At 38.4% G+C, this 26,711-nt stretch overlaps 1 protein-coding gene across 1 annotated transcript in view; it reads left to right on the top strand.

Annotated features, from left to right (window-relative positions):
• The window catches only part of EFCAB6 (EF-hand calcium binding domain 6), a 113,320-nt gene that overhangs the window by 18,220 nt on the left and 68,389 nt on the right, over nt 1–26,711 (top strand). Inside the window, exons 5-6 of the mRNA XM_076328605.1 lie at nt 16,186–16,334; nt 21,864–21,981. Coding sequence (XP_076184720.1) covers nt 16,186–16,334; nt 21,864–21,981 — 267 coding nt within the window. The remainder of the gene's footprint in view (nt 1–16,185; nt 16,335–21,863; nt 21,982–26,711) is intronic.

Below are 26,711 nucleotides of genomic sequence, written 5' to 3'. Positions count from 1 at the left end.
TTTTTCGCCAGGCAGAGTTGCCAAGGACTAGTCAAATCTGCCTGATTCATAGCTACTTACTTGGGGCAACCTTTGCTTACATCAGTGGATGGTTATAGCCACAAATAGGCCTATTTGCTCTGCATAATGCTCTGTAGTGAGAGTACAGGGCTTGGAATCTTCACTCTTTTGGTTAAAACAAACAAAATATGAAATCTTGGCTGCACTGAAGTACCAACTTCACTGTGATCAGCATTTCCTCCACAGACTTTCCTCCTCCTTACTCCTGGTAGCACTGCAGAGCATACGCAACTGAGCTGGATTTAATTCTGTCTCAGGCAGCCGCATTCGAATGAGTGAGTAAGGAGCACTGACAGAATCTTTATTATTGCTGCTATTAGGTGAGCCAGAAAGAACACAGCCCGACTTTCAATCCCCCGGTTGCATTGGCAGAAACAGCAGTTAAAAAGAGTGGTATTTTTAAACAAGGCTTTATTCTAGTAAGCTGAGCAAATTCAACACAGAACAGAGCAAGCACGGAAGCCTTCAACGCTACTTTTGTTGTCAGTTTTCAGTTTGTGAGCTTACTTTAAGGTCCAGGTTGCTGAGATTTTTAACAGACTTGGAGAAGAGAGTTGCAATTGCTAGAATGCTAATATATTCATCAGTTTGTCCCATGTATGCTTTTTCTTTCAACCTCTAAATCTTCTGGATTTTGGCAATTTTTGAAGTGAAGGGAAACAAGAATGCTTTGGTGTATGTAGAACAAATAATTCACTGATATTCTGAAGTTCACTGATACTTATGAAATGTATACCTGCCTTGATCTTTGATATTTGGTTTCCAGCAAATCTCTAGGTTTCAATCATTGAAGGAAGTTCATCCTCTGCCTACAGTTTAAAATGTATGAATTGTATCTGAAATGCATTGCTTTGCCTAAAAGAGTTTTGAAGTTTACTAGTGCCATTTGAAGAGGAAATTGCTTTAGACATTGAGTAAATGCAAAATATTCATTTCTCATGGAGTGTTATTGTAACATTTCCTACTGTGCCGGGGAAGGTTGTCCTGTATTATCAAAATAGGTATAAAATGGAGTTTTGTATTATATGTTAGCAAAGCTTTCCAGTGCTTGCATTTGTGTCAGTTGTGTCGGTATTGGTTTCTTGTTCATTGAAATCATCTGTAATTTGTAGACGGCAAAGAATGTGAAAAACATTATCAGGTGCTGCAGACTTTTTGACTACAGCCGTGCAGGATGGATACAGAGGCACACACTAAAGCAAACACTTGAGATCACCTGTTTTAGGATGAAGGACTCAGAATTTGAAAAGTAAGTAAATAAACAGCCATGATTTTTCTGTGAGAGTAATAATAACAATAAATGATGGGGCCTTTGTGATCTTCTGAATGACAGTGGCTGGGGGCTGCTTGCAGCAGGCTAATTTGCCAGTTTATTTTCTGTAAGCAAGTTGCAGCCTTCAGCCTTTCTCTGACTAAATGGATGCAATAGTATGCAAGGATAAATACGCTGGTAATTCATTCCAAAGGGATTAGTCCTGCATCAGAATTCATCCCAATCAGTTTGATTTTCAGGATGGTTAAGTTACTAGATAAGTAAGATATAGATAGTTAACTAGATAGTTAAGATACCAGAGAGGCAATGTGGGACTGCCCTTGCCTGCAGTCTTACAGAGTGACATTGGGGGTGCACGTTCTTGGCCTCAGATCCAGGGACGAGGTTGAGGAGTCTGTATGGAGATGCTGGTGCCTACTCCACTCTGAATGCTGAACAGAAGAGATAGTGAGAACCCCAGAGGCTCTTCCAGAGGAAGTAGTAGTGAAGAGAGGAAAGGATTTCCTTACTCTGCTTACAAGAGGTGTCAGGACAGCCTGTTGCTTCTACCCCTTCCGTTTCTTTGGCTGACATAGGATATACATAAGACCTTTTTGAAATATTATTCAGCAGAACCAATGTATCAAGAGGACAAAGTGTGTGTGTAGGACATGCCTACAGGAGCCAGGAACCCCTCCCTTTCACAGCTGACTTGAAATTGTTGGCTTCTGAATGACAGAGTGTCTTTCCACGCCTGCTGAGATCAGTGAGTGGAAAAAGCCGAGAGCCATTGCCTCTCGCTGGAAAAAAGATCCTGATAACCAGGTGACTAGTGAAATCTTGCCTTTGAAAAAGGCAACTCTGATCAGCTGTTTTGTGCTTCTGCTGAATTCCTGCAGGTAGTTTGAATACGACTGGTTTTTTGCCCAGAGGGTAGAAGAATGCTGTTATTTGAAATAAAATGGTACCATGGCACACCTTCACATCCTGTGCAACTTGAGGCGGTGAAATGTTGTATCATGGGTACTGTGATCTGCTTACTCTCCCCTTAGCAAGGTTTTCATGTTGAAGTGATATGGTGAGATGGAAACTCAGAGACCGCCTCCGAGTAGGGTGAAGCCAGAAAGCAGGGAGAGGCTTGATTCAGTGACCCAGTCATCTAGGCCTGGCAGCTGGTTCACCAGGAGCCTCAGAAGAAACACTTAACCTTTTAGTGCTCAAGTTTGCACAGCTGCGTAAGGGAGTAATACTTGCTTACCCCAGAGCTACAATGTGAACCTTGATTAATGTTTGTATAGCATTTGGAAACTAGATTGCTCTGCTCTTCAATGGCAGAGCAATGGCTAAGTATTAATACTGGGAGTCCATATGTGCTTCAGATATGATGGATCCAGTGCCCCTACTAGTCTGTAGTGACAGAAGCTGTAGCAGAGCCTGCTCTCTCAGAGCAGGGACGTGGGGATGGGAAGTAGCCGGAGCTTTGACTGCAGTAGGGGTTGCAGGAAGAAGGACGGCCTGAGCATGATGGGGTAGGAGAGTAATATCCAAAGAGCGTGTGGAATATTTCCTTAGTATCTTTGCCAATGGGTTGCTGTGAAATTGTGCTTATAAGGCACTACGATGGAAATGTTGAAAGAGATCAAGTGACGACAATGCCTGTGAGCTGATGCCAATGACATGCAGGGAGATCAGCTACAAACTGCCTTAAACCAACATGAATCTCATGTTACATACTCTGCTTCCAAAGAATGTTTAGTGTCTTCTGGTTTTGAATGACTTTCTGTGGATTACGGAGTCTATGAAATCCATCAGGAAATACGGCTGGCGATACTATTTGCTGGATAGGCACCTAAAAGAAAATGAAGCAAATTAGGATGGTACTTTATTGCTTTAGGATTTTTGTTGTGTTTTTTTATTTGGATATTTTTTTCATTTTGAGCAACTTCCAAAATAATTTTTGTCAGTTCATATTGCCTGGCTACACCATTTCACTTTGTGTATTTTTTCTGGTTGGGATACTTTCCAGAATTAGATATCAACAAAACCAATTAAATAATTTGGTACAGGCAATTATAGAACAGACGCAATACTCTTCTAAAGCAAGCAATCAAAAAACCAAAATGATGCTTTATTTGACAATAAACCTTGTGTTTGGCATTGCAATCTGAAAGGTAATAAATCTATAAAAATGTTATTACATCTCCTAAGTGCTGAATAATAAAAAAGAACACAAATTTTTATTTTGGGGGTTTAAAGCTCTAAAATGAAGTTTTATCAGGAAAACCTTCTGAAGCTTAACAAATAAAAATAAAGGTACTGAGTCACCTCTGTATGAAAGAATATCAGAAATAATACAGAGATAAAATGTAACATTTATTTGCTTACTGATGGAATATCACAGAAACAACTGAGATATTCTTTTGAAGAAGCCTAGTAAAATTGAGAATGTTTAAATATACCCAAACTATACCTGAATTTCTTATTATGGATGAACCTTAAAGCAACTGAAAGTGTGTTTGCTTCTGAAAGTACAAGTGCAAGATAATTAATTTTAATAATATATTTAAGGAAGGATATTGATTCCCTAGTCAAAGGAATAAAATGCTTTTCTTTTGAAAGTGTGGTTAAAATCATGGATCAAATTCACTTCTGTGCTGGTAATTTTGCACTGATCCAGTTAAACCTCCAGGATAACATAAAACAGATGAGTATACTCTGCTCCTCTGTCTGCACATTTATTAATGTGCAAAAGCTATACCTCCTGAAATCATCATGCACTAAAAGAACATTTTCCATGTGAGCAACTTAGGTCATATTGACTAGGTTTATTTTGTCTGTATCATAGTTGGTTGGGGAGGCATGGACAGCCCAAGGAATTTGAATCTAAATGTCCTCCGCTATCTTTCAAGTAGATCTGTATCTCGCCCTGAATTCCTCATAAATTGGGCAAGCACAATACTTTCTTTTTTGCATGTTGGGAACCTTGTTTATTCACTTGACCACTCCAAAAATCTGCACTGCTGCCAGTGGCCATGATGGCTGAGAAACAGGAAAAATTCAAAGCGAACAGCAAAAAATCTAAACAAAATGTGGCAGATTTCTGGGCCTCCCATGGAATATTTAGATTCTCAAAATCACCATCCAGGAAATTCCTTGACAAAAATCTATACCCTCAGTCTAACAAAAATCCTTGGGCTTCGTAGGTGTTTTTTTAGCACGTCAGGGCAGATAAGCAGGCAGGCGAAGTAAACGCTGTCTTTTTAGACTGTTTAAGCCAGGTTGGATGAGGCTTTGAGCAACCTGTTCTAGTGGAAGGTATCCCTGTGTCCTGGTTTCGGCAGGGATAGAGTTAATTTTCTTCCTAGTAGCTGGTGCAGTGCTGTGTTTTGGATTTAGGGTGAGAACAATGTTGATAACACATCAATGTTTTAGTTGTTGCTGAGCAGTGCTTACACTAGTCAAGGACTTTTCAGCTTCCCGTGCTCTACCGACTGAGAAGGCTGGGGGTGCACAAGAAGCTGGGAGGGGGCACAGCCAGGACAGCTGACCCCAACTGTCCAAAGGGACATTCCATACCATGTGACGTCATGCTCAGCATATAAAGCTGGGGGAAGAAGAAGGAAGGGGGGGACGTTTGGAGTGATGGTGTTTGTCTTCCCAAGTAACCGTTAGGCGTGATGGAGCCCTGCTTTCCTGGGGGTGGCTGAACACCTGCCTGCCCATGGGAAGTAGTGAATGAATTCCTTGTTTTGCTTTGCTTGCGTGCGCGGCTTTTGCTTTACCTATTAAACTGTCTTTATCTCAACCCACGAGTTTTCTCACTTTTGCCCTTCCGATTCTCTCCCCCATCCCACCGGGGGGGAGTGAGCGAGCGGCTGTGGGGTGCTCAGTTGCTGACTGAGGTTAAACCACGACACCCTGCCCATGGCAGAGGGTTTGGAACTACATGATCTTTAAGGTCCCTTCCAACCCAAACCATTCTATGATTCTATGATCTATCCCCCTTTCTTCCCACTCAGCTCCCCTCCTCAGGCAAAAGCTTGGAGTGTCGTATTCCAAACCCAGCAGCCTAAAAAGTCAGGTTCATCAGAAAGAAATTTTCTTCTATTTTTGAGGTTCACAGTGAGGTTTCTGTACATCTAAAGAGCCTCTGCTTAAAAGCTGTGGGTCCAGAGATGTTCTAGGATATTGGATTCTCAACTAGCTGCTATGCCGTATCTCAAAAATGGAGATGGAGCCCTGCTTTCCTGGAGATGGCTGAACACCTGCCTGCCGAGTTTTCTCACTTTTACCCTTCCGATTCTCTCCCCCATCCCACCGAGGGGGGAGTGAGCGAGCGGCTGCGTGGTGCTTAGTTGCCGACTGAGATTAAACCACGACACCATATTTCTTTGATATCTTTGTCTATCATATTACTCTGGACAATATAGCTTTCATAGCATGGACCTGTAGCTGTGAGATACATTTTAGAGAAAATGCATCTCATGTGATACGGCCTGGACCCCTGCTGTCCTTTAGGTTTCTAGTTTTGAATTACAGTATAATCTAATCCACTTAAAATGCTTCTTTCTGCATTGATCTTGGAAAAAAAAAGAAAACAGTATTGTTCTTTGGACCAAGTTCTGCCACCACTTTTCTTCCTGCTGTCCCTTCACAGTGTGGTCTCCTGAATTGATTTCTGCTTTTGGACTCTGCAGCTGTTTCTGATTCAAGCCAAAGCCTGCTGAATATTTGCCTTGGATTGATTAACAAATATTTTATCCCATAATCCTGTTATGGTTGTTCTGGGACACAGTGTCGAGTCTCTCAATTAACTTTAATGGACTTTGGACCAGTCCCGTAATTATTAGGAGGGTTTTTTCTGTCAAGATCCTGACATAAGGCACTGCCCATACATATCTTTTGAGCTGGGGACACTTACTGTATAGTCAGGGGAAAATATTCATTTTCAGAGATGTGTTTTGGATCCACAAACTCTGCCAGAGAGCTCTGTTTGCACTCATAGCACTGCCTTCAGATAGGCCAGCCCAACTCCAGAGAGACAGAGCAATTGTATTACCTCACCAAAAGGGTATTAAAAATTTTCTGAAATAAACCCACTAGTCTAACAGTTCTGAAACCCAGTCACTGCTAGGAAGAAGTAAACCCTTTTTGGATGGACTTCCCCTCTAAAGATTTACTGGATTATGTGAAAAATATAATTCTCCTTAAGACCGGATCCCAGGTCTTCAGCTTTTAGGCTTTCACAGTTGGGCAGCCTTGATCATCTAGTCCTAATGGTCAGGAAAGTTATTCAGGTTTCATACCAGGGCTACACTTCTCCAGTTTTGTGGGAAAAACCACCTATGTAATATATATACACACCTATTTCCTTAACGTCCCAGTGATATCCTGAATTCGTTGCAGCCAGGCAATACAAACCTTCATTGTTAGATAAATGATTGAAAACATAGGAACAAAAGCCATCTGACTTCTTCCTATATGCGATAATTGGATTTAATTTAAAAATCAGAGAAAGAAAAGGGATATGGCAGAAATTTTTAAACATTGAACTTAAAAGCTTTTTCTTAAAAGTCACGTGCTCAAGACGAAGCTGTCCCTAGGCACCTTTAATGTACTCATGTGGCAGTTATGCAGCAAATAACTCAAGGTTATTTTCTTTGGCAGCAATTTCAGAGCAAATCTATGTGTAAAGAATGATTTCTTTTCCTCGAACAATGGGCTGGATTCATAAAAAATATAATGGGTACATTTGTTTGTTTTTCAATTTTAACGATTAGGAGGTATTCGTATGTGTGTAAAAATAGAAAGTAGGAAAATAATGAATAGTTGTACTTATAATTAGCATATTTTGATACTTAGGAAACCAGAAGCCATTTCTACGCTTATTAAATGTGCATTGTCAGCTTCAATTTTTTGAAAATTACTAACTAAAAAAATAATTTCAGATGAAGTGTTGCTTAAGGAATATATACTGAAATTAAAAGCAAACCCAGACTTTAAAATATATAGTACAATTCTTAGCTCTCTTGAGCTTGTTTGTGTAATAGTCTTATCAGCACTGAGATATGTGCTAGCCTTCCAGCTTTTAAGCAAAACTTGTGCAAAGATCTCCCCTTGTGGGTCTGGGTAGTCCAGCTGTATTCATGGCACTGATTCAAGAATATTATGGCTACACAGGACTGGATGCTTCAGCCTATCAGAGCCAAAACTAGCAGTAAAGTTAACGTAGTTGGGATCTGTGTGCTCTGAAAGACTGTGTTTGCAAGAACAGGGCTTTAGAGAGGGTCTGATCCAGTGCCCCTTGAATGTAACGAACATATTTTCATTGTTTTCAACTGGTTTCAATCCAGTCCTTCCATCTTGGGGGTATAGAGGAGACAGTGATCAAATTTAAGCAGGTATTGAACGTAAGCGGGTACTGGAATATTTTTTTCAGATGATAACCTATGAATTGGTTTAGGTTATATCAATAGGGAAGTCATAGAAAAAAACAGGGAAATCATTTAATGACAGGAAGGGCAAGGCAATCCAAAGGCTAACTTAAAATACCTGAGGCTTGTTGCCCTTTCTAGTAAGGAAAAAGATACTAGCATATCCAGAGAGCAAGCAGATGAGGACCATAATTTAGGATTCCTGAATCACCCTGTGGTAGTGCTTGTTTTCCTCCTTCCCTCTATAGAGAAGGATGTCAGTGTTTAGAGCTAGTCTTTGGGAATACGTTCCTTGGTCAATAAATTTATGAAAGCAAACTAATCATTGTGATGATTAGGACTGATAATTTGTTTTTTAAGGCATATGAACATAGATCAATCAAGAATGATGTTATGTAACTTGTGTTCTCTTCATATGCCCAGATGAGGGCAATAGCAAGTCTCCTACTAATTTTTATCATTTATCTGACCCAATTTTAATGGCTGCTGCAAAGACCAACCCAATCTCCATTCGTTACATGTCCAGATTGTATCCTGCCCCTTCTGTAAGGATGTGGTTAATGGTGTGCAAAGCACGATGGTGATCCTGGCCTATTCATGGGGATCCTGTATAAGAAGCTGGAGCATAAAGAACAGTGGGCAAAAGTGCAATTTTGAACCAGTAATTAGTTCTGTATTTCTATTTGTTTATTAAGTGGGATTGACTTTCCAGCCTTGATATATGCAGATCCATAATAAGCCATTTTGTTCAAAACAGCAGAAATTGCCTGAGACTAACAGTAGAAAGTTCCTAGGGGAAGGAATGCAACTGTTTTCAGGCAACAGAAAACAGAGTACCCCATGGGTTGCTGAAAAATGTCACTAATGTAGGATAATGACTGCAGAGTGTTCCTGTTCTGTAGTAAGGCCACGCTAATTTGTGTATGTATCTGGTTTTTGTTGTAGGTTGGGGTTTTTTGGTAGATCAAAAACTGAGCTGTGAACAAGGGAGAATTTCAGACACTCCTAAAATATACCAAAGTATCATTCATGATGCTGAGATTTACTATTAACCTGATCTTTCTCATGGCATTTTCGTAAAATAGAACTGTCAATCCTCAAATAATCCAATCACACAAATGTTTTTGAAGTATCCCTTTTATTCTGAATGTATGCATGAAAGGTTTGTTTAAAGTGGAACCGCATCTGTCCATTTTATTATATATGTTTCTACCACACTTCACGTATGTCAGAGTGCTGTCTGTATATTCATTCTGTATTTCCATATGTACAACTCACAGCTAACATGATCTTAATCCCTTTAAAATTTCCTTGGAAATAAATTCACAGATAATCCTCACCCTCTAGTAAGACACAAAGAGAAGGCTTGAGGGGAAATAGGATGTGGGGGAATTGCTGGGGAAAAGAAGTGAAGTCCTCCATGAATTATGCATATATCCATGGCTTACATGCATCAAAAACAGGTGTGTGGTTTATTGTGATAACTGGGATAGCCCCGTGGGTTGGGCCGGATTATAATTCAATTGTTACAAATGGGAAACTGGGGCAAGAGGCAAGTCAATGACTTCCCAAGTTTAGTAAGTAAATTTCATATTGTGGTCGGGAATTCCTGTCTTTCAGTACCCCACAAAAGTGATGGAATTACGAGGATCTTAGCAGCTAATCATACCTTCACACTTTGCCATACAACCCAAAGAATAGAGAGGAAAACAGGGTATGTTACAGTGCAGCTCTCTTTTCTTGTCCCAAATGGAATTTGCCAAATGGCTAACCAGCTTCTCTTCTCTTTATCACCTAAGTGGTCCCAGAAATTGCAAGTGGAATTTCTCCCCCTCGCGCCCCATGTTGATGCAAGTAGTGGGTTATAAATGGGTGGTATTTGTCTTTTTTTCATGAGATGTTGGCTTCTACTGTGAGGCTCTCCAAAAGGGATAATGTCCCAAAGATGTCTGGAAAAAGGACTGAGCAGAAATAGGACTTTTATTTTCATATGTTGCCAAAGTCAAAACCAGAACACTGCTTCATATCAGGTGCTCTCATTCTCAGGATGTTGGAAAATTGTGCAAAAAGAAAAAAAAAAAAGCCACAGTCATGATTCAAGGGATGGTGTGGATGCTTTAGAGCTCCATGTTAGCAGACAATCTATTTAGCCTTTGGAAAAGGAGTTTAAGAGGTGACTACATCATATGGTGTAGTATCTTCACTAGGTAGACAAATTCAAATGGAAAAATAAGGCTATCAATTCTTCAGTCCTTAGTCCTTGGAAAAAATTCCTCAGGACTAACTAGATGCATTTTTGTCAGGCATGCTTTAATCAAACACAAGTTTTATTGTATTTAGAGACTAATTATGGGGCTAAATGCAAAGGAAGTTGAGAGAAACTTAGTTGCCTGTGATACCCAAGATGTTCTAATGGTACCGTTTTAGCTTTAGACTTTATGGATCCTCTTTATGCAACAGAATTTTAATTTTCATTTTAAAAATTACATCTTTCTAGGTTTCATGATTAGGAAGATAAAACATGAGCATGAGTCACAGCAGTGTTTTCTGAAGGGGATTGGAGATAAAACCCACAGTAACTTGTGATAAACTGGTCCTGGATTCTCTAACAAACTGTCGTTCTGAAAGGTGAAAACTGTTCATTTTTTCCAAGCATTTGGATACAATCCGAGGATGGCAAGTGTATACGGTATTAACAACTTCAGTGCTGATCAGGGGAAATATCTAGAAAATAAACACTTTCAATCAAAGATTAATTTCCAAGCTGTGGAAGTTAATACCATGTGGAAATGAGTTCTAATTGCAAAGTGAGGTTCCCATTTAATCCAGATGAAGCTGCTGCAAATTTTCCAGCCTTCTATAAAATCCAGACAACTTGCTACAGAGTTTAGGTATGACTTATCATAAGTTACACTTCAATTTGTTTAAGAATAGCATAATGTTCTTATATTATTAGAAAAGAAATGTCGTTGTGCGGATATATTAAAATTCATGTTCATGCAGATGGCCAAGAAAATGGCACTGTATGTAGGATTTGAATCATATTATGCAGACAACTTGTATACTATAGACAATCTTGGGCAGAGGAAAGAGACCAGAGAAAAATGTAGTGGGAAGGTAGAAAAAAGTAATTCACTGCTTAATTGTTTTTCACGATCTTTTACATATTGTGTTTCTAAAGACTTCATAAATTTCCTATTTCTTCAATTCACTACAAGTATGATCTAGAATAGCTGTGATCTCTAAAAAAATGGCTCTTTTTCTCTAGGCTGTGGAACCATTACTGTGTTAGAGACTCTAGTGTCATGAATTATAAAGAATTTCTGAAGAATTTTGGCGTAAGTACAAACACAGTTAAAGAAAAAAGCACAGAAAACGAAGTTCCAGGTATGTGCTCAGAAAAGGAGTGGAAACTTGGGTACTTTTCTTCTTTCCAGTTATATCAACCGAAGTATTTCTGTTGGCCTTCATGGACCTGGTTTGCAGTTTTGTAGGACATTGATAGCCTCTGATTCTCAGCAGATACAAGTAGGACAGGGAGGAAAAGAAAGCCAGTTTCCTTTGGCCTGGGAAATTCTGCCAACTGTGTGTGAAAACTGCCTTTAAAATCAAAAGGTGACACGTTACATGAGCCAAAAAGTAAAATCACCATTACAAGCTCATAAACCCCAGATAAAGAATTTGTTACAGCAATTTGGAATCTTGTAGCACTTGGGAACCCCAGTTTTCACCCAGTATTCAATCATACTGCACTTCGCAGGTAATCTGTGTAACAAAGAACTTACACTCTAAGACAGTGACAAAATGGCGAACTTGGTCAGGTTGGGGAGGTCAAGGTGACAGTAAGACATTTTTTGTCAGCATGACAGTAGTTTCAAGCATAGCAGCAACCTCACTTATTGGAATGTCTTTGTAGGCATCAACTCAAAGAAGGGTGTTTAAGAAGGATTGATGGTCGGTAATTAAGTCAGTTTGTGAATGTGTATGGGCAGGTCCTCTCAAATATAAGGGTCAGCATAAGAGTAGATACAAAATGTATTTGTTTGAAATGGCAAGAACCAGACAGTCCAAGGTGGCATGAGGGGTCATTCCTGAGTGAAAGGTGATGGGCATGGAGGACGTGGGCCGTGGAGAACCTTAAAATGAAGGCATTAGCTTATGTTTGTTGGCCAGGGAAGGAAGAGTCATTGATAAGAGCAGGATACGGTTTTCCTCAAAGACAGAAAAAGTGTGTTTCAGTAATTCAATTGTTGGATGAATGGAGGCAGTGAAGAGATTTAGCCCTCTGTGTGGATGAAAAAGGCTGTGTTTGAGAGGTTATACGGCAAAAATCTGCCAGATTTACCCGCAATGTGAATGTGAGGGTCTACGGAGATGTGAGTTTAAGAAGGTGCTCAAGATAAGATAGTGAGAAAGGCCCTTCCAGTACATTTAAAAATAATGTAAATCTGTTTGCATATCTTGAAATTTAGTGTATTTAACAAGGTATTTTCTCCATCACACATGTACACATATGATATTTTGGCAGTAGGATTTTTTATGAGTGTGAGGCTAACTGCTAATTATTTTTTAATTTATTTTTGATTAAAAAGAAGCATTTAAACTTACCTTTGCTGAAGAAAGCCAGTAAAGACTTACCTGTACTTTGCAGGCTAAAGAGCATTAGCTTCAAGCATTGTCCCTTTCATTTCTACTACTCAAAATTTAGCACTTCATGAAAAGAATTATAGAAAAATAAAAAAATCTATCCTGGTCTAGAAAGAGAAGCCAGCAGTCCAGAAGTCTGAATTATGATTATCCTCTTCCTGACAAAAAGTCTTCCCTTGGGTGGTAGGAATTATTTTTGAACCAATTTTGAATACATGGCCTGATGTTCAAAGGCCCTGAATACCAACAGTTCACATTGGCTTCAGTAGGATCAGAAGAAGCCGAACTCTTTTGAAATCATGAAGTCAGAATATCAAGTATTTTAATAATACTTTTTCTTCTCACCATTTTACACGGCTATGGTGTGACTATATAGAGGTTTGTAAGTTTGTGCAGTACTATCAAAGATTGTTTTGAAACCATTACTAGAAGTAAATATAACTGCCAAAAATAGAGGGGTTTTTTTCCTGTGTGGGGTACTGAAATTGTGGAGAAATAATCTTATGAATTAAGGCTTCTCCTCCTTCCTAGTACATGCTGTACCTAGCATTGTGCGTGATTAACCCTCTTAATTAGCCCATCTGGTTAACGGGGCCTGGGACAGAACCTCCCCACTCATTCCACCATGGGATGCCTCAGACATTCAGAAACCTTGCTTGTGGGGTGTTCCTGCAGCCCTACCATACTCACAGTGTCTTGAATTCACTTCTTGCCCTCTGATTCCCAGTTTCATCCTTTTCACCCACCCACTTTGAGAAGTGGAGCCTTGTCCATGTAAAGTAGTTATAAAAAAATTAGCCATCAACATTGGTCTAAAAATAGATTTTAAAATCATCCAGATAAATTAGTGGTAACCTCTCTGGTTCATTTCTGAGGTACAAAACTGAGTGATATTTCTTTGATAAATATTAGTACCCAACCAAAACTAAATTGTAATAGAGCAGTTCTAAATGGAATTGAGCATTCACACAAAAAAATTTCAAAAGTTTAAGTAATAAAAAGATTAGCTTTATTTAAACAGGAAGGAAAATCTGTGTTCAGCAGGCCGCTGTGCGGGCAGAGGGAACAGTGGAGAGCATGCCCTAAGCACAGAGTAGTCACACTTTGGTATCCTTTTCCATACAGAACAGCATTTTCTTTCCTATGTAGCCGCACTGGAATAACCTTTGAAAGAGTTTGGTGCACATACTCTTTGTGCTTAAGGTTCTCAAAATGCCTGTGTCTTGTCCGTCACGGTTGCTGCTATGCTCTGAATCAAACATAACACATCCATAGCAGAATCGTTATCGCAGTGTACATGCCAACAGCACATTAAGTAGAGCAGTATACAACAAACCACCATCACAAAATGAGCTGCTCAGCCCAGATGAAATAAATATTCCACAGAATTGGTTTGGTTTTTGTGTTGGGTTTTTTTGATGGGGAATCATTGAGGAGGGCTGTTTGACTTACAGTAACTGGAAGTTCTTCCAAGGACTGTGGGAGCTAAGATGGGACAGTGAAACGGGAGTATGTGAAGGAAATGGAAAAAGAAAAGAGCCTTTTCAAGGTCAATAGGCATGTTTATTTTCAAAGGCCTGTAAGGAGACTGTCTTCCATTTCCTGAAAATATATTTTTGGTAGTAGATCATTCTGGAAACATACTGACAAAGAGAGGGAGTCAGTTTCTCGTAGTACCTTCTGATATTAAATGCAGTAAAGTTACCTGTTAAGACTGTAAGTTATGTGTATTATGTTTTAAAAGAAATATGAAATGAAAAACTACTACAACAAATGCACAGATTAGTTAGCATAATTTTGAACTACTTATCAAGTTTGAAATACAAGAAAATACAAGAAAGTTGTATTTCAGGTTTGGTTTAGTCTGTTTGTACATAAAGATTTATCAAGTTAACAAAAACAGTCTTTAAGAGTTTCAGATGGCTTTATTTCTTTGAAGCTGACAAAGTTGCAGACTTTGCTAAATCAGTTTTCTTAACAGCACTAATCTGCCACAAAATAAAAGAGAAGGAACAGAAGCAGAAAAAACTTTTTCTATAGCCTTCACCAGCTGAGCATGCTGTGGCAGAGTGCAGTCTGGATAGCACTGAGAGAGCATTTAGAGAAAAGGTAAGAGAGTGCCATTAATACTTCAGAATACTTTGTCAGGTGGAGAAGCTGAGCCAGGCATCACAAGCAAAGAAAACTGCCAAGCTTTGAGGCCAGTTAATTATACCAACTCCTTTTATAAACAAATTCCATGCACAGGGTTTCTTGTTTGCTTTTAAAGCTGGTTAGCAGAAGCAGCAGTTCTGTTTTATTTTGTGTGTTCCAGTCTTGCTTATTAGATTCACAGCATTAAAAACATATTTATTAGAACTCCAGATTCCTTAGGCTAAAACAAAATGAGACTGCATCGAAGCTTGATGGCTAAGGTGTTTCATAATGTGAATTGCTAGATCACTCTGTCAGATCAAAGTAAGTAATGACTTACACTGAGTAATGACTAGTTAGCATTGTCTGACAATTATTTTCTGACCTGCATGAAATAAATAATTAGTGGATAGGTGCTACTGCAAAAATGCATTTTTTTAATATGTGGTGGCAAGCTTAGAATAGAGAGTGGACCTGGGATAGACATGGCAAATGACCTCTCCACATGCCCTTAGATGTGATCTTAACTGAAGAGGGTTGGGGAGTGTGATGGTGGAACTTAACTGTGTTCCACCTGCTTTATGGGAAAGTGAAAAGAAACAAAATTTTCCAACACTCAGTCTTGTGCCTTCATGTCATGAAAATCCTGACTGTCTAAGAAAAGAGAAGCTGATATGTGCATCAAGACTGCATATTCCACTACAGGCTCAATTACACAGGCTTGTAACTATGTTTTCTCAGCCTTGAAAAGACAGCAGAGGAGGGACAAACAAGGCTACAGGGACATTCAACATCTTGACCCTTTTTCATTCTGTATATCTTTGATATGGAGGTCAAGGCCTGGATTGGAAGCACAGTACATCTCACCTTACAAGCCCTCCCAGTCCTTGATGTTTATTTTAGGCTTTCTAAAGTCTCTCTATATGTTATCTTTACACTGTGATTTCGGCAGTTTTGAATGAACAATAATCAGCTTAGAAGCGGATGGGGTACTTGTCAAAAAATGGCAGGGGGAAAAAAGCCTCAGGGCTGCTTGCAGTATTCAACAACCCAGTGTCAGCTAACATTTCAGAAAAACAAACCAGTCTTCCTGTTGTTTCATAAGCCTTATCAAAATCTGCAGTAAGTCAACTTTCAGGCATTTTACAAGACCCATCAGCAAAAACTCATCCACATAGCTCCTTTGCAACAGCCATGAATTAAAAAAATAACCAAAGAAATGTGCGATATGTTTATACAACAGCTATGTTAACTATTCCATGTCTTCTAACATTTTCCAGTATTCATTGTGCTAACGACCCATTTTAATTAAGGGAACGTTGATACTAGGTTATGCCATGGATGGTTTTAAAGTTACATTAAGACAGGTGTTATCAAGCAGGCTGATCCACCAACTATTTTTAGCTCTGAATTTTGAGGCAGAGTTATTATTTGAGAAACTTGTCTGACTTGTCATTTGAGAGTGTGTGATTGGGAATACTGTTTTGTAGTGAGCTTATTAATTAAACATCTGATGGTCAGAACATGCCAGGGTAACCTATTTGATCAGTTCACAGCGAAGAATATTTGAAAAGGTCTTGTAAAAAATGCATTATTGTTTTAAAAGCTTCATGAACTTGATTTTTCTGAACAAAACACTATAAATTGTATTCATTACAGCTGTGTTCAGCCTATCAGGACATTGAAAAAGCCTTCAGAGCAATTGATGTCAGTCAGAGTGGATTTGTGTCTTTGGATTACTTGAAGTCAGTCATAAATGGCTTTATATTTCCTTTGCCAAATGAAACTTTTCAAGAGCTAATGAATAGGTAAGAGTCATATTATTTTCTTAGGGGACATTTTTTAGCGTTGCTGCGTTATACCTTTATTATTGCTTTTTGTGACTACCATCATTAATTCATCTTACTTGTGCCTGTATTGCAGTATGTATGGCACAGTACGTAAAAGCTGATACAGCTGGGTATAAAACCAAGTTTTTTGCAGTAAGGTATATAGGTTTAATGGAGTAGAAGTTTTAAGTTACTGCTTTCTTACTTCTATTTTCTCACAAATTTATATTTAATTTCCTAAAGGGAGCATTACTCTCTTGCATTCAAATGACTAGTGATGTGGGATGGTGTGAATTTGCTGGAAGAGCAGCTTCACGACTGTTAGCACCATATTCGCATGGTGAGAGTGTGACTCTGCAAGCCTCCCCTTTTTAAATATGCTGGTGTGGCAAGGAAAAGAAAGGAAGAAGTGAAACTAAAGTGAATGAACAAACTAACGCTGAAAGCTTTCACTCTGCACTGCTCATTGTCAGTCACTGAAAAAGGTAACTGAAAGGACACTACTGTGCTGCATAATAAAGCAATTTCATACCTGGAAATTTGAATTTAAACTAAAATGAGGAAAAAATATTTTGAACTTAGATTTTGACATTGTAAATATTTTTATTAAAACTGCTGTGAAGGTTGAGAAATCATGCCAACTACTGGATTCAAATCAATGTACTGTTTTACTTTAACCAGGCATCTTTGTTGTATTATGACCAAAACTCACATCATCTTGTGGGCAGTATATTGTACAGAAGATAAATGGATAGAAAACATTTTCCAGCCCAGCCTCAAGGATCTCAGCAGACAGAGTTTAGGCCACAGAACGTTTTCCAAAATATGATTTCCTGGACATGATCACTTCAGCATATGCTGACTAGCTTCCTAAACTCTTATTTCCTTTTTAAAGCCAGAATATCATAGGAATGGATGGTTTTGTGGCTTTTGGTTAAATCTAGACCAGGATCTCTCATGATTAATCTTTTGTACTCAGAAACCAAAAACTGTGAGAAGAAAACTGCCAGAATATACTTTATACTTGTTGGCAACAGTGCCAAGGGCATATGGCCAGTGAAAGAGAAAGGAAGAACAACTTAAGTCTTACACAGCATTTTTACTCCAAAATACTGCTTAGGCTTACAACAGGACAAGGCACCCAAATCATACAGTGTGAGGAGGTCAGTAACCAGATCATGCATTACTGCTTAATGATTCCACAATTTATAGTTTATCTATTTAAATTGTTGGAAGAATAGGCTAATCCATGTAAATAATCAGTTGAGTTATTTTTTTCTTTATATGCACTAGTTAGCTGTAAAGAGCTCAGTGCAGATATACGTTTTACAGCAGCAGGTGTTGTACGAGAGTGTCATCTGCAGTAACCATATTGCTTTGTGCATTCAGCAGATGAATCTGATTTCCTTCTAGTCGTTCACAGTGTGATATAACAATGATCAACTATTACTTTGTCAAAAAATTGCTATTATATTTTTTTTTCAATTCATGTCACTTGCTAGTTTAAATCTTAGAGTAAATCTTGCTCTTAAGAGCAGTTGCCTATGTAAAGATTTCTGCATGTATTCTTCCACTGGAGCTTTCTCTAGCATTTGAAAAATATAGTGACATTTTAATGATGCTGTAAACAGAAATGTTCAAGCCTATGTATGCCATATCTCTTAGGTGATACTTCTCAGATAATGTAATTCAAAGCTCCACCAGGTGAATGGAACAACAGCAAAAGTTCCTCATAGTCATCTAATTCTAATAATTAAGTAACTTCATTGTAGCTGATAATAAATGTAATAGTAATTGATGGGCAAGGGACATGATTTCAAGGTTTTTAAGATTCTATTTGAATAATATGACATGAGATGTGCCAGGAAGCTGTTTATAAGAAATAATACATGACAGCATTTTATGGTTGTTTGAGGTATTTACATCGCATGGGCTCCAGATATAAAATTCAGGGCCCATTGAAGTTGATGCAATTTTGCCTTAGACTTCAGCCAGGATTTCATCCTTGACTGGTTTAGGACCAGATTACCCACGTACTTATCTCTCAGTATACGTCCCCACTGCAGCAAGATCAAATACATCAGAGGCAGACCACTGAGGTGTGCTTCATTCAAAGAACATCACTTATCCGAGTCCTGAATTCCCTGAATTCCATCACTTCTATCTTGAAAATTCTTTCACTTAGAAGTAAAATATCATGAACTTGAGGTTATATAGAGAGTTGCATAAACTGAAGGAATTAATTTCACAGTATTTCATCATTCCCATGTGAGAAATATTTTGGTTATGTTTTGGAGCTTTGCTGTGGATTGTGTCCCTCACAAGGTTGAGGGACATAGTGAAGGGTATTCTTGTTGACTGGTTGGGAGCAAATCATACATGAGCAGTATGAAGGCTTTGCCAATGGAGGGCCTAACTTCTAAGACTTTTCTGGTGGCTGCTGGGATTTCTAATTGGTGACTTTTATTTGTGATATGAGGTAAATCATTGTGCTCAGTTGATCGGGACTTTGGTGAACATAATATCATTTAAAAACACAAGGACAGTTTTCAGCAGCAGAGGTAGTTTTAAACTGTTTGTGTTATCCTCATGCTTCATTTCTTTAATTTATGATTTGTATAAAAGTATCAGATGCTAAAGCATTGATGGTTAAAAATTTCTCAATGGGTAGTGTTTTGTAAAGGATCACCACAAGATGATGGTTTTACCAGTTATCCGTGTTGTTACAGCTCTAATCAGTCAGTTCTTTTGGAAGCATACTCTTTTCTACTTGGACATAACCATAAGCATACTTCAAAAAAGCCATGCAGAATTTATTTTTATTACTTTAATAAGTTATCTGGACTACTATAGTAGATAAAATGCTGGATTACTACTCACAAAAGATGCGCATTTTTTCTGGCCCTACAATGGAACAATTTTTCTACGCCTCAGTTATTCTACCTATGGCATTTAAATATTGTACTTATTGCCCTTCCAGCACAGCTTGAAATCTGAGGGCCAGTATTATAACTATAAAGAGGGATTGTTTTGAAATAAAAAAAAATACTCCAAAGTCCTTCCTCGGTTTTTATTCCCACTGACAGCTTTGTCTAAATAGGGCTTTCTTCAATTTGATCCATGGAACTTAATGCTGGGGAGTTCCTTTCCCCCCGCCCCAGCCCCCATGAGGGCCTGATTCATCCCTTTCCGTGATAAAACCTGCAAGAGAAAAGTGCTGTGTTGGCCAGCCACAGGCAGAACTGGAAGAGCTCCACAATCCATTACGCATCTGCAGAACGGGGGAAAACCACTGCACCTCGTGGACTGATCAATAGCAGCACAAATCATAGCTAGTAATGCCAGACCTTCACACATCCGCATTAGTATTTCTTCCTAAGATCCCTTCAGCTCCCAGGATTTTGGCAGTTGTCACTGCCGAAGTCTGAGAGGCGATTGTAGGGCTTCTGAGCAAGGAGGTGGAAGTGGAGAGGTCTGTTTCTCTGATTGACGCAGCTTTGGCTGGTTGCTCATTTTCAGCGCAGCATTGCTCTCCACAGTGTGATTTGAGTGATTTAGTAGACCATAGACATTTGAGTGTGAAGGGATCTCGGTTGGGGGCTCAAAATAACAGTTGTTATCTTGGCCTTAATTTTAAAGATCGTCTGTTATTTCATACTGTTTGTTTCATATTCATTTATCCAAGACAATAATCAGATATGAAATATCTATCCTTCCCACAGCTTTTTTTAATAACCCATCCCTCAATAGGATTGTTGGCAAAGCCCTTCCCTGCAGGGAATGAAATGGCTCCCCTGGTGAAATTTGAGTGCCAGCACTGCCTCTGTCTTCATTTACCTTGCGGTTTTGGTGCTTGGCCCTTCCCAGCCCCTCTTCTGGGCTCTGGTGCAATTGTGCTGCTTGTGCAGTGGGAGATGCTGAGCCCTTGAGCCACTGAGCCATGGTGCGTGCGCGCTACTCACAGGCAGGACCACTGTAAAAAGTCGGGTTCCCTCCCCACCCATTAAATACCCCGTGCTGTCAGGTTGCAGTCGACCAAAGCCTGAATGCTGTGATTCTTATAACTTTTGGTTTTTAGCTTTGTTGGCTGAGCTTGAGAAACTGCTGGGTAGTCCAAAACCAGGAGGCTTTTTTGTAAAAGATCCAGGAAGTCTTGCATACCTCTGACTGCATTTGGTAATTTTTTAGCTTTTCCCTATGCATCCTGGATTAGCAAATGCTCTAAACACCATCTGCCACCATTTTAAGGAGCATTAGGAGTTCTAAAAGCTTTTTTGAGATGACTAGAGTAGCGAGTCAGCACGTTTCTGATGATATGTGAGGGTTGTAATTGCCTACAAAGCACCATCTCAAGTAGGAGTGCATTTAGCCATGCTCGTTGGAGCTTTCTGCAGTACCATTGAAACTGAATAGGAGATATGCCAATGGTTTGGGGGGTCATGGGATCAGATCCTTATTGATTTTAAAGTAATTATTCATGGAAGATGATACTAGTTAACTTCCCAGGATTTTTAACATAGTTTAACACTTCCATTACTTTTGAAGTTTTCAAATTGGGATGCAATGAACATCATAACATTTTAAAAAAACCAACATACTATTCCCCTTAGTTTCTCTACTGTTATGTGTAAATAATGAGAAGGGATGCATTAAATACTATCTCATTCTAGACATCTCTAATGTGAACGCCTATGCCTGAACTGCTCCTCCTAGACTCCATTTTACAGTCACTGGAGAAAAACAACGGGCAGGATTCATCTAACCAGTTTTAGATGTCTACTTTAGGATGAGATGAATCCTGTCCTGAAAGTGCCTGTTTCTCCCCAATGACTATAAAGGGAACTTAGAGTGACTCGCTCAGGTGCAGGCATGTACATTTGGTTAGATGAATTCTCGCTTGGAGTCTAGTTCTTCCACAGCTAGACATTTGGAATTGAGAAAACAAGTTGGCTCAGATTACGTATTTAGTAACAAAGAAAAGCTATGCAATCTTACTCTAATTATGAATGTTGCACACATTGATATTATAATGATGATGTGATGTTCTAATTCAAAATTCTTCTTGGAACGTAGAGTGTTTTTATAAGAAAATCTTTTGAAACTGTTTTCTTTTTTAAAAATCAGATTTGGACTGAAAGCCACAGGTAAAATTGCTTGGCAAGAAGTTTTAGAAAAATTCCAGGATCCTGGGAGCACCTTTGAAAACAGGCAGACAATTCCTATGAGAAAAAAAGATAACTAAGTAGGAAGTTCCTTTTTTATGTAAGTAACCTGTGGTATACACATTTATTGAAAATGCAAAGTGTATCCACTCGATGGTCACCCTTGATTAAATTCAGTTAAAAAATCTTTTGGCAATGCTTTCTCTAAGTGCACTCTTATTTTGAATCCTATCAAACCCTGAGTCTTAATGAGGTCATTTATGCTTCCTATTCTGAGAAGAACACAGGGAGCAAAAGAGGGTGAGACATGAAAGCATTGCAAATACTGTCTTTTTTCCTCTTGCAGAGTAAATCCAGCTAGAGGAGATGAAGCTTTCTCCAGTGACACTGTTCTTCAGAAGCTGTGCAGATACATCCAAGATGCTTATCCCACTTTAAAGCAGGCATTCCTTATGCTTGATGAAGTAAGAGCAATTATTTTTAGGTGTCGCCTTGGTTAATTACTCTTACAGCTAAACATTTGTGTCTCCTGTCTGCTTCAAAGTAATCTGGTGGTTGCCAGTCTTTGTTTTCTGTTACAGCAGCACGCAGAGTCTGTTTTTCAAGTTTCTTTAACATAGATATGTGCAACCAGGGACGAAATAATCTGTAACAACCTCTCTGATAAACAAAAATTATTGACCTCCTACAATTTCACTGGAAGTCATTTTGGTCAGTTCTTTAATCATCCCTGTGGCTGCCTTTGAACCCCTGCTAGTTTTTCTGTATATTTCATGAAATGTTATGACAGAAATGAGAATTGGTGCTTTCATAGAAGTTGCACTGGTACCAGAAAAATAAATAATATAACTTTCCAGATACTGCTAAGTGTTCCCCTGTTTCTATATCCAGGGATTGCCTGAGTCCCTTATGCGTAACATCATACTGACAATTTATTTATGCTTTGATTATATATTATGACCTACAAATCTTTAAGAGTAACTGCTTCTTATAATTACAATTCCAATTCTATTCTGGCATATTTTCTCCATTTCTTAATGTAGGACTTTATTAGAAAGCTTATTCTTTGCTTGTGATTATTCTTCCCAGTCATGCTGTGTCAGTGGTTTGTTCTCTTTGTCATTTTACCATTCCATTTGTCTTTCAGTTATCTATGGTCATCTGATGTTTTAAAGTTTTTGGGTTTTTTTCAGGTTATTTGTACGCATGTGTATGTATGTATGTATATAAATATATATGCAGAGAGACAGATGTGTTTACTCTGTTTATACACACACAGACACATGTATATGTACGTGTGTGTATAAAAAGGATGTATAGCACAGGGCTAAAAATCAGGCCCTGCAAGACCTCGTTAGAAACAGACCTACCTGAGAATAGCTTCTTATCTACAATTCCATTTGAAGGTTTCTGTTATCTGGTTCTGTTATCTCTCACGCTTGTTTGATATCTGCCATTTGCATCTGTAGTGTTCTCATTTCTTAGTCAAAATGGCATGCCACTGTGCATAGGTAAGGTATACCGTTGCCTTGGGCAGCACACTGCCCCAGGACAGCAGGCAGGGCCCCAATGCCCATTTTGCCTCTGCCAGAGTCCTGGACAGCCCTGTTAGCTGCTAATTCCAAGAGAGGGATCCAGATGTGTTAATTTGCAGCTGTTCACTGGTACCATTGGTTAGCTCAGTGTCGGGCATTATAAATTCCCACCCAAAATAGTCTATGATTCTATATCCTGATTATGCAGGGTTCATCTCCAGTCCTGGCTTTGCATTCCCTCTCCCCTCTCTTCCTCCTGCTCAGGGCTGTCTCTGGGCCCAAGTGGATCGCCTCCTCTTGTTGCCTACCACAGTCTATCGTCAAGTGTGGTAGCTCCCAGAAAAGCTGATTTCCTTATTGGTAAAATGAAATGCGATGTCTACTGGCTTTGACACTTAATGCAGAAGAAATACTATGAAAAATGTTCAGTCTCATGTGATCAACACAAGAAAAGTCTTCTTGGATGTCTTAATTTCTTTTCACGCTAGGGTCTGCATAGTGACATTTAGCAAATACTATTCTCCTGCTCAGCTGCTGTATGCGATAGTTCAACAGAGCAGTGATCTCACCAGTGAGCTCATTATTAATGTCTAAACATGCATGAATTTGTAACATTCCTAAATATTTATGTAACCATGTGAGTGGGTTTTCTGCTATTATGAAAAAGCCATGTAAACCAAGTAAAGACATTTCCTCATGTCTTAGAGTTAACAAAAGTAAGTTTCTTGCTCTTTTGTTTCGGGAGATAGAAATAGATTTGAACTTGAATGTCTTCCGTTCCAGGATTTAAATACATTCATGTTCTTATCTAAAAGTTTTTAATAGGTTCATACAGCATGCTTCTGATTCTTCATCACATCACTGCCCAGCCCAGCACACAAGCCAACTGCCTGCCTCCTTTTTCTTCCAACTGATTTTTTTTCTGAATTGTTCTCGATGTGTTGGAGTCTAAAATGCTACTGGTCCCTACCTGTTAATCCATATTCTGAAAGCAAAATCCCAACCTAGTAGCAGTGCTTTCTAATGTGCAAGCTAGAAATATAATGTTCCCTGTAACTATACTACAAATTTGACTTTAAAATGTTGAATCAGATCGATGTTTTATAAAAGGACAAGTGAAGCACGCTTTGATGTTCTTTTGTGAGTCTTGCAATATTTTGTGATTTACTTTAAAACTCAGATCCTAGAAAACAATAGTTATACAAGTGTTTCAACACCCAGGAATTAATAACAAAACAACTTCTCTAGCCTCCTAGAATGTTTTCAGAAAAGTTTCTCCATATATTCTGAAACACAGAAACAAAAAGGCATTAAAAATAATTTGAGTGGGCAATATTCGGTATAAATTAGTTGAGCTTTTTTTTTAATTAAAAATTATTACTATATATCCTTATTTTTATACATTCCATTATGTCGAGTGCATTGTTTGATAGTTCTTATTCTTGATCATGTGTGGTGTCCCAGCCACCTAAAGCATTGGCATCTATGTCATTTGAAGATGTGACATCATAGTTCTTTCAGAGTTGCATCTCCTGCAAATTTAGAATTTTAAAATTACAGTATCAAGTTGTAATTTTTCACCTGCATTATTTCATTGTTTTTATTTTAGTCTTTTTTAAAAAGAGATTGTTCATCTCAGGGCAAGGAACTCAAGTTGTATTGGAAAGTCTCCTAACTCAAGTTCTTACTTAAATGCATCAGATTCGTAAGAGAAACTAAAATGTTTTCTGTCCTGTGCTGAAACCTGGCATCGGGTAAAATTCAGAGTGTTCCCAGCGTCGTAAAAGGTTTAAAGGAACATAGTTAATGGTTTTAACATTATACAGATGGTGTAAAATACTATAAAAATACTGCAGAACATGAATACCTCTTTTACGTTACATGCTAAAGGAGACCAATTGGTTGTGATTGACTTTTAAATTAAAGATAAGCATTAACATGTGTAGGATAAGGCTACACCTTAATCTGAGATACAGCATTTTGGAAAAGAAGAGAGATGTCATAAGTGTGTACGTCCAAATACACCGCCTAGCGACGAATATACATCCCCGTGGTCCCTGTGCGCACAGGAGAAATTACAGACAAGGCAAATCTCTTTCGATGAAGGGGTAAAATCAGTATGATAGGTAAAGTTAATGAGAATCAGAACTGTACAGTAATTATTACAAGCTCATATTGTATGATCTAAGCAGAGAGCGCTATCATGTATATGTAAAAGGTTTACCTTTGCAGTTTGTCATCTGACAGGTAGACTGTCACAATGTTGAGCCTACAGTTGCATAGTTCACTCCAGTCTCAAAAGTAACTTCATCTGGCTTTTTCTAGGCTTTGGATAACCTTTTCGTGTTTAGTTCTGGAATATGAGCTTTTGATAAAGAACTGTCTATCCTTACCGGCTCTGTGGCCCTCACGATGTACAGAGCTATGCTAAAATGCCTTTCTGTCAGTTTTGATGGAATGTCATGATATGTATGTCCCATGCACCGGATTGTGTGATCAACCCTTTAGTGGGCAAGCTGGATTTTTTTATTACTTTGATTTGCTACCTATTGCACTTCTTAAATTGTAGACTCTGTATTTCTGAATTGAATGAGCAAATAATAGACTGAAAAAATTAAAGCTCTCAGTCTGGTTGACACAAGCAAAAGGAGCACTGGGCATATCTTTAGAAGTAGTATTGGCATTTTTTTATTAGATGTTTTTATATAGATGATGTATCACAATTCCTTTCTAATATAATTACATAAAAACTGTTCTTTTTAGCTCTGTACTATTTCATCTATATACATATATATATATATATATATATGACCACAAAAAGAAAGAATTCACCTAGCAATTTATAGGAAAAGAAATCAGTTTCATACATTGCAGTAGATAATAGTAACGCCTACAGCATTCAGGCCATGATTCAGTAAGGCACTTTACTACATGATTTTAATTCATTTACTGAACTGGAGCATTACTGAATGAAATTGTTAACAAAGGCAGAGATATTTGAGATGGTGGAAAGATAGGCTGAAGAAAGAACTATTTAATCCCCAGCATCTAGAGGCTTCCACAGTGAAAGAAATGCTTGTAAGAATGGTTTATAATTATACATAACATCATGATTTTTTTGTTGGAATAGACCAGCACATCCCCAGTCACATCACTGATGCTGGACTGACTTAGACAATGATCTGGGCAATAAAATTAAATCCTTTTGCATAAATAAAATTGAACTTGTGAGGTGGCCAAATAAGCAAATGCAATCTGCTTAATAAATCCTGATGTAGTGTATCTTAACTTTCCCATATTATCTAAGGTTTGAACAAAATGTAATTTATTTTTATCGTAACAGATATTTCATCTTCATGGGTAAGACTTAGTCATTCTACACAATTGTTTCTTGTGAAGTACAAGCTATTTTTATAGCTTCAGTACCAGATTCCCTAACTTATTTACTGGGGGAGGTAGGTATATTATCAGGTTTTGCTTCCATATGATTTAATGCAGTGACAACAGTCTCTAAAGAAAATTCAAATACCAGATAGTAGTTTCACAAGACCATTATCTTTTGATTGCAAAACTTTAAAGTATTTCCCAGACCAACTGATGAAGTGAATAATTGCTCATCCTCTATATTATTACTGCCACCCTGGATCTCTGTGGGGGAC

This window comes from Aptenodytes patagonicus, chromosome 1, assembly GCF_965638725.1.
Source record: "Aptenodytes patagonicus chromosome 1, bAptPat1.pri.cur, whole genome shotgun sequence".
NCBI classification, from domain to species: domain Eukaryota; kingdom Metazoa; phylum Chordata; class Aves; order Sphenisciformes; family Spheniscidae; genus Aptenodytes; species Aptenodytes patagonicus.
The sequence above is the reverse complement of the archived record's forward strand: the minus strand, read 5'-3'. Positions and strand labels throughout refer to the sequence as shown.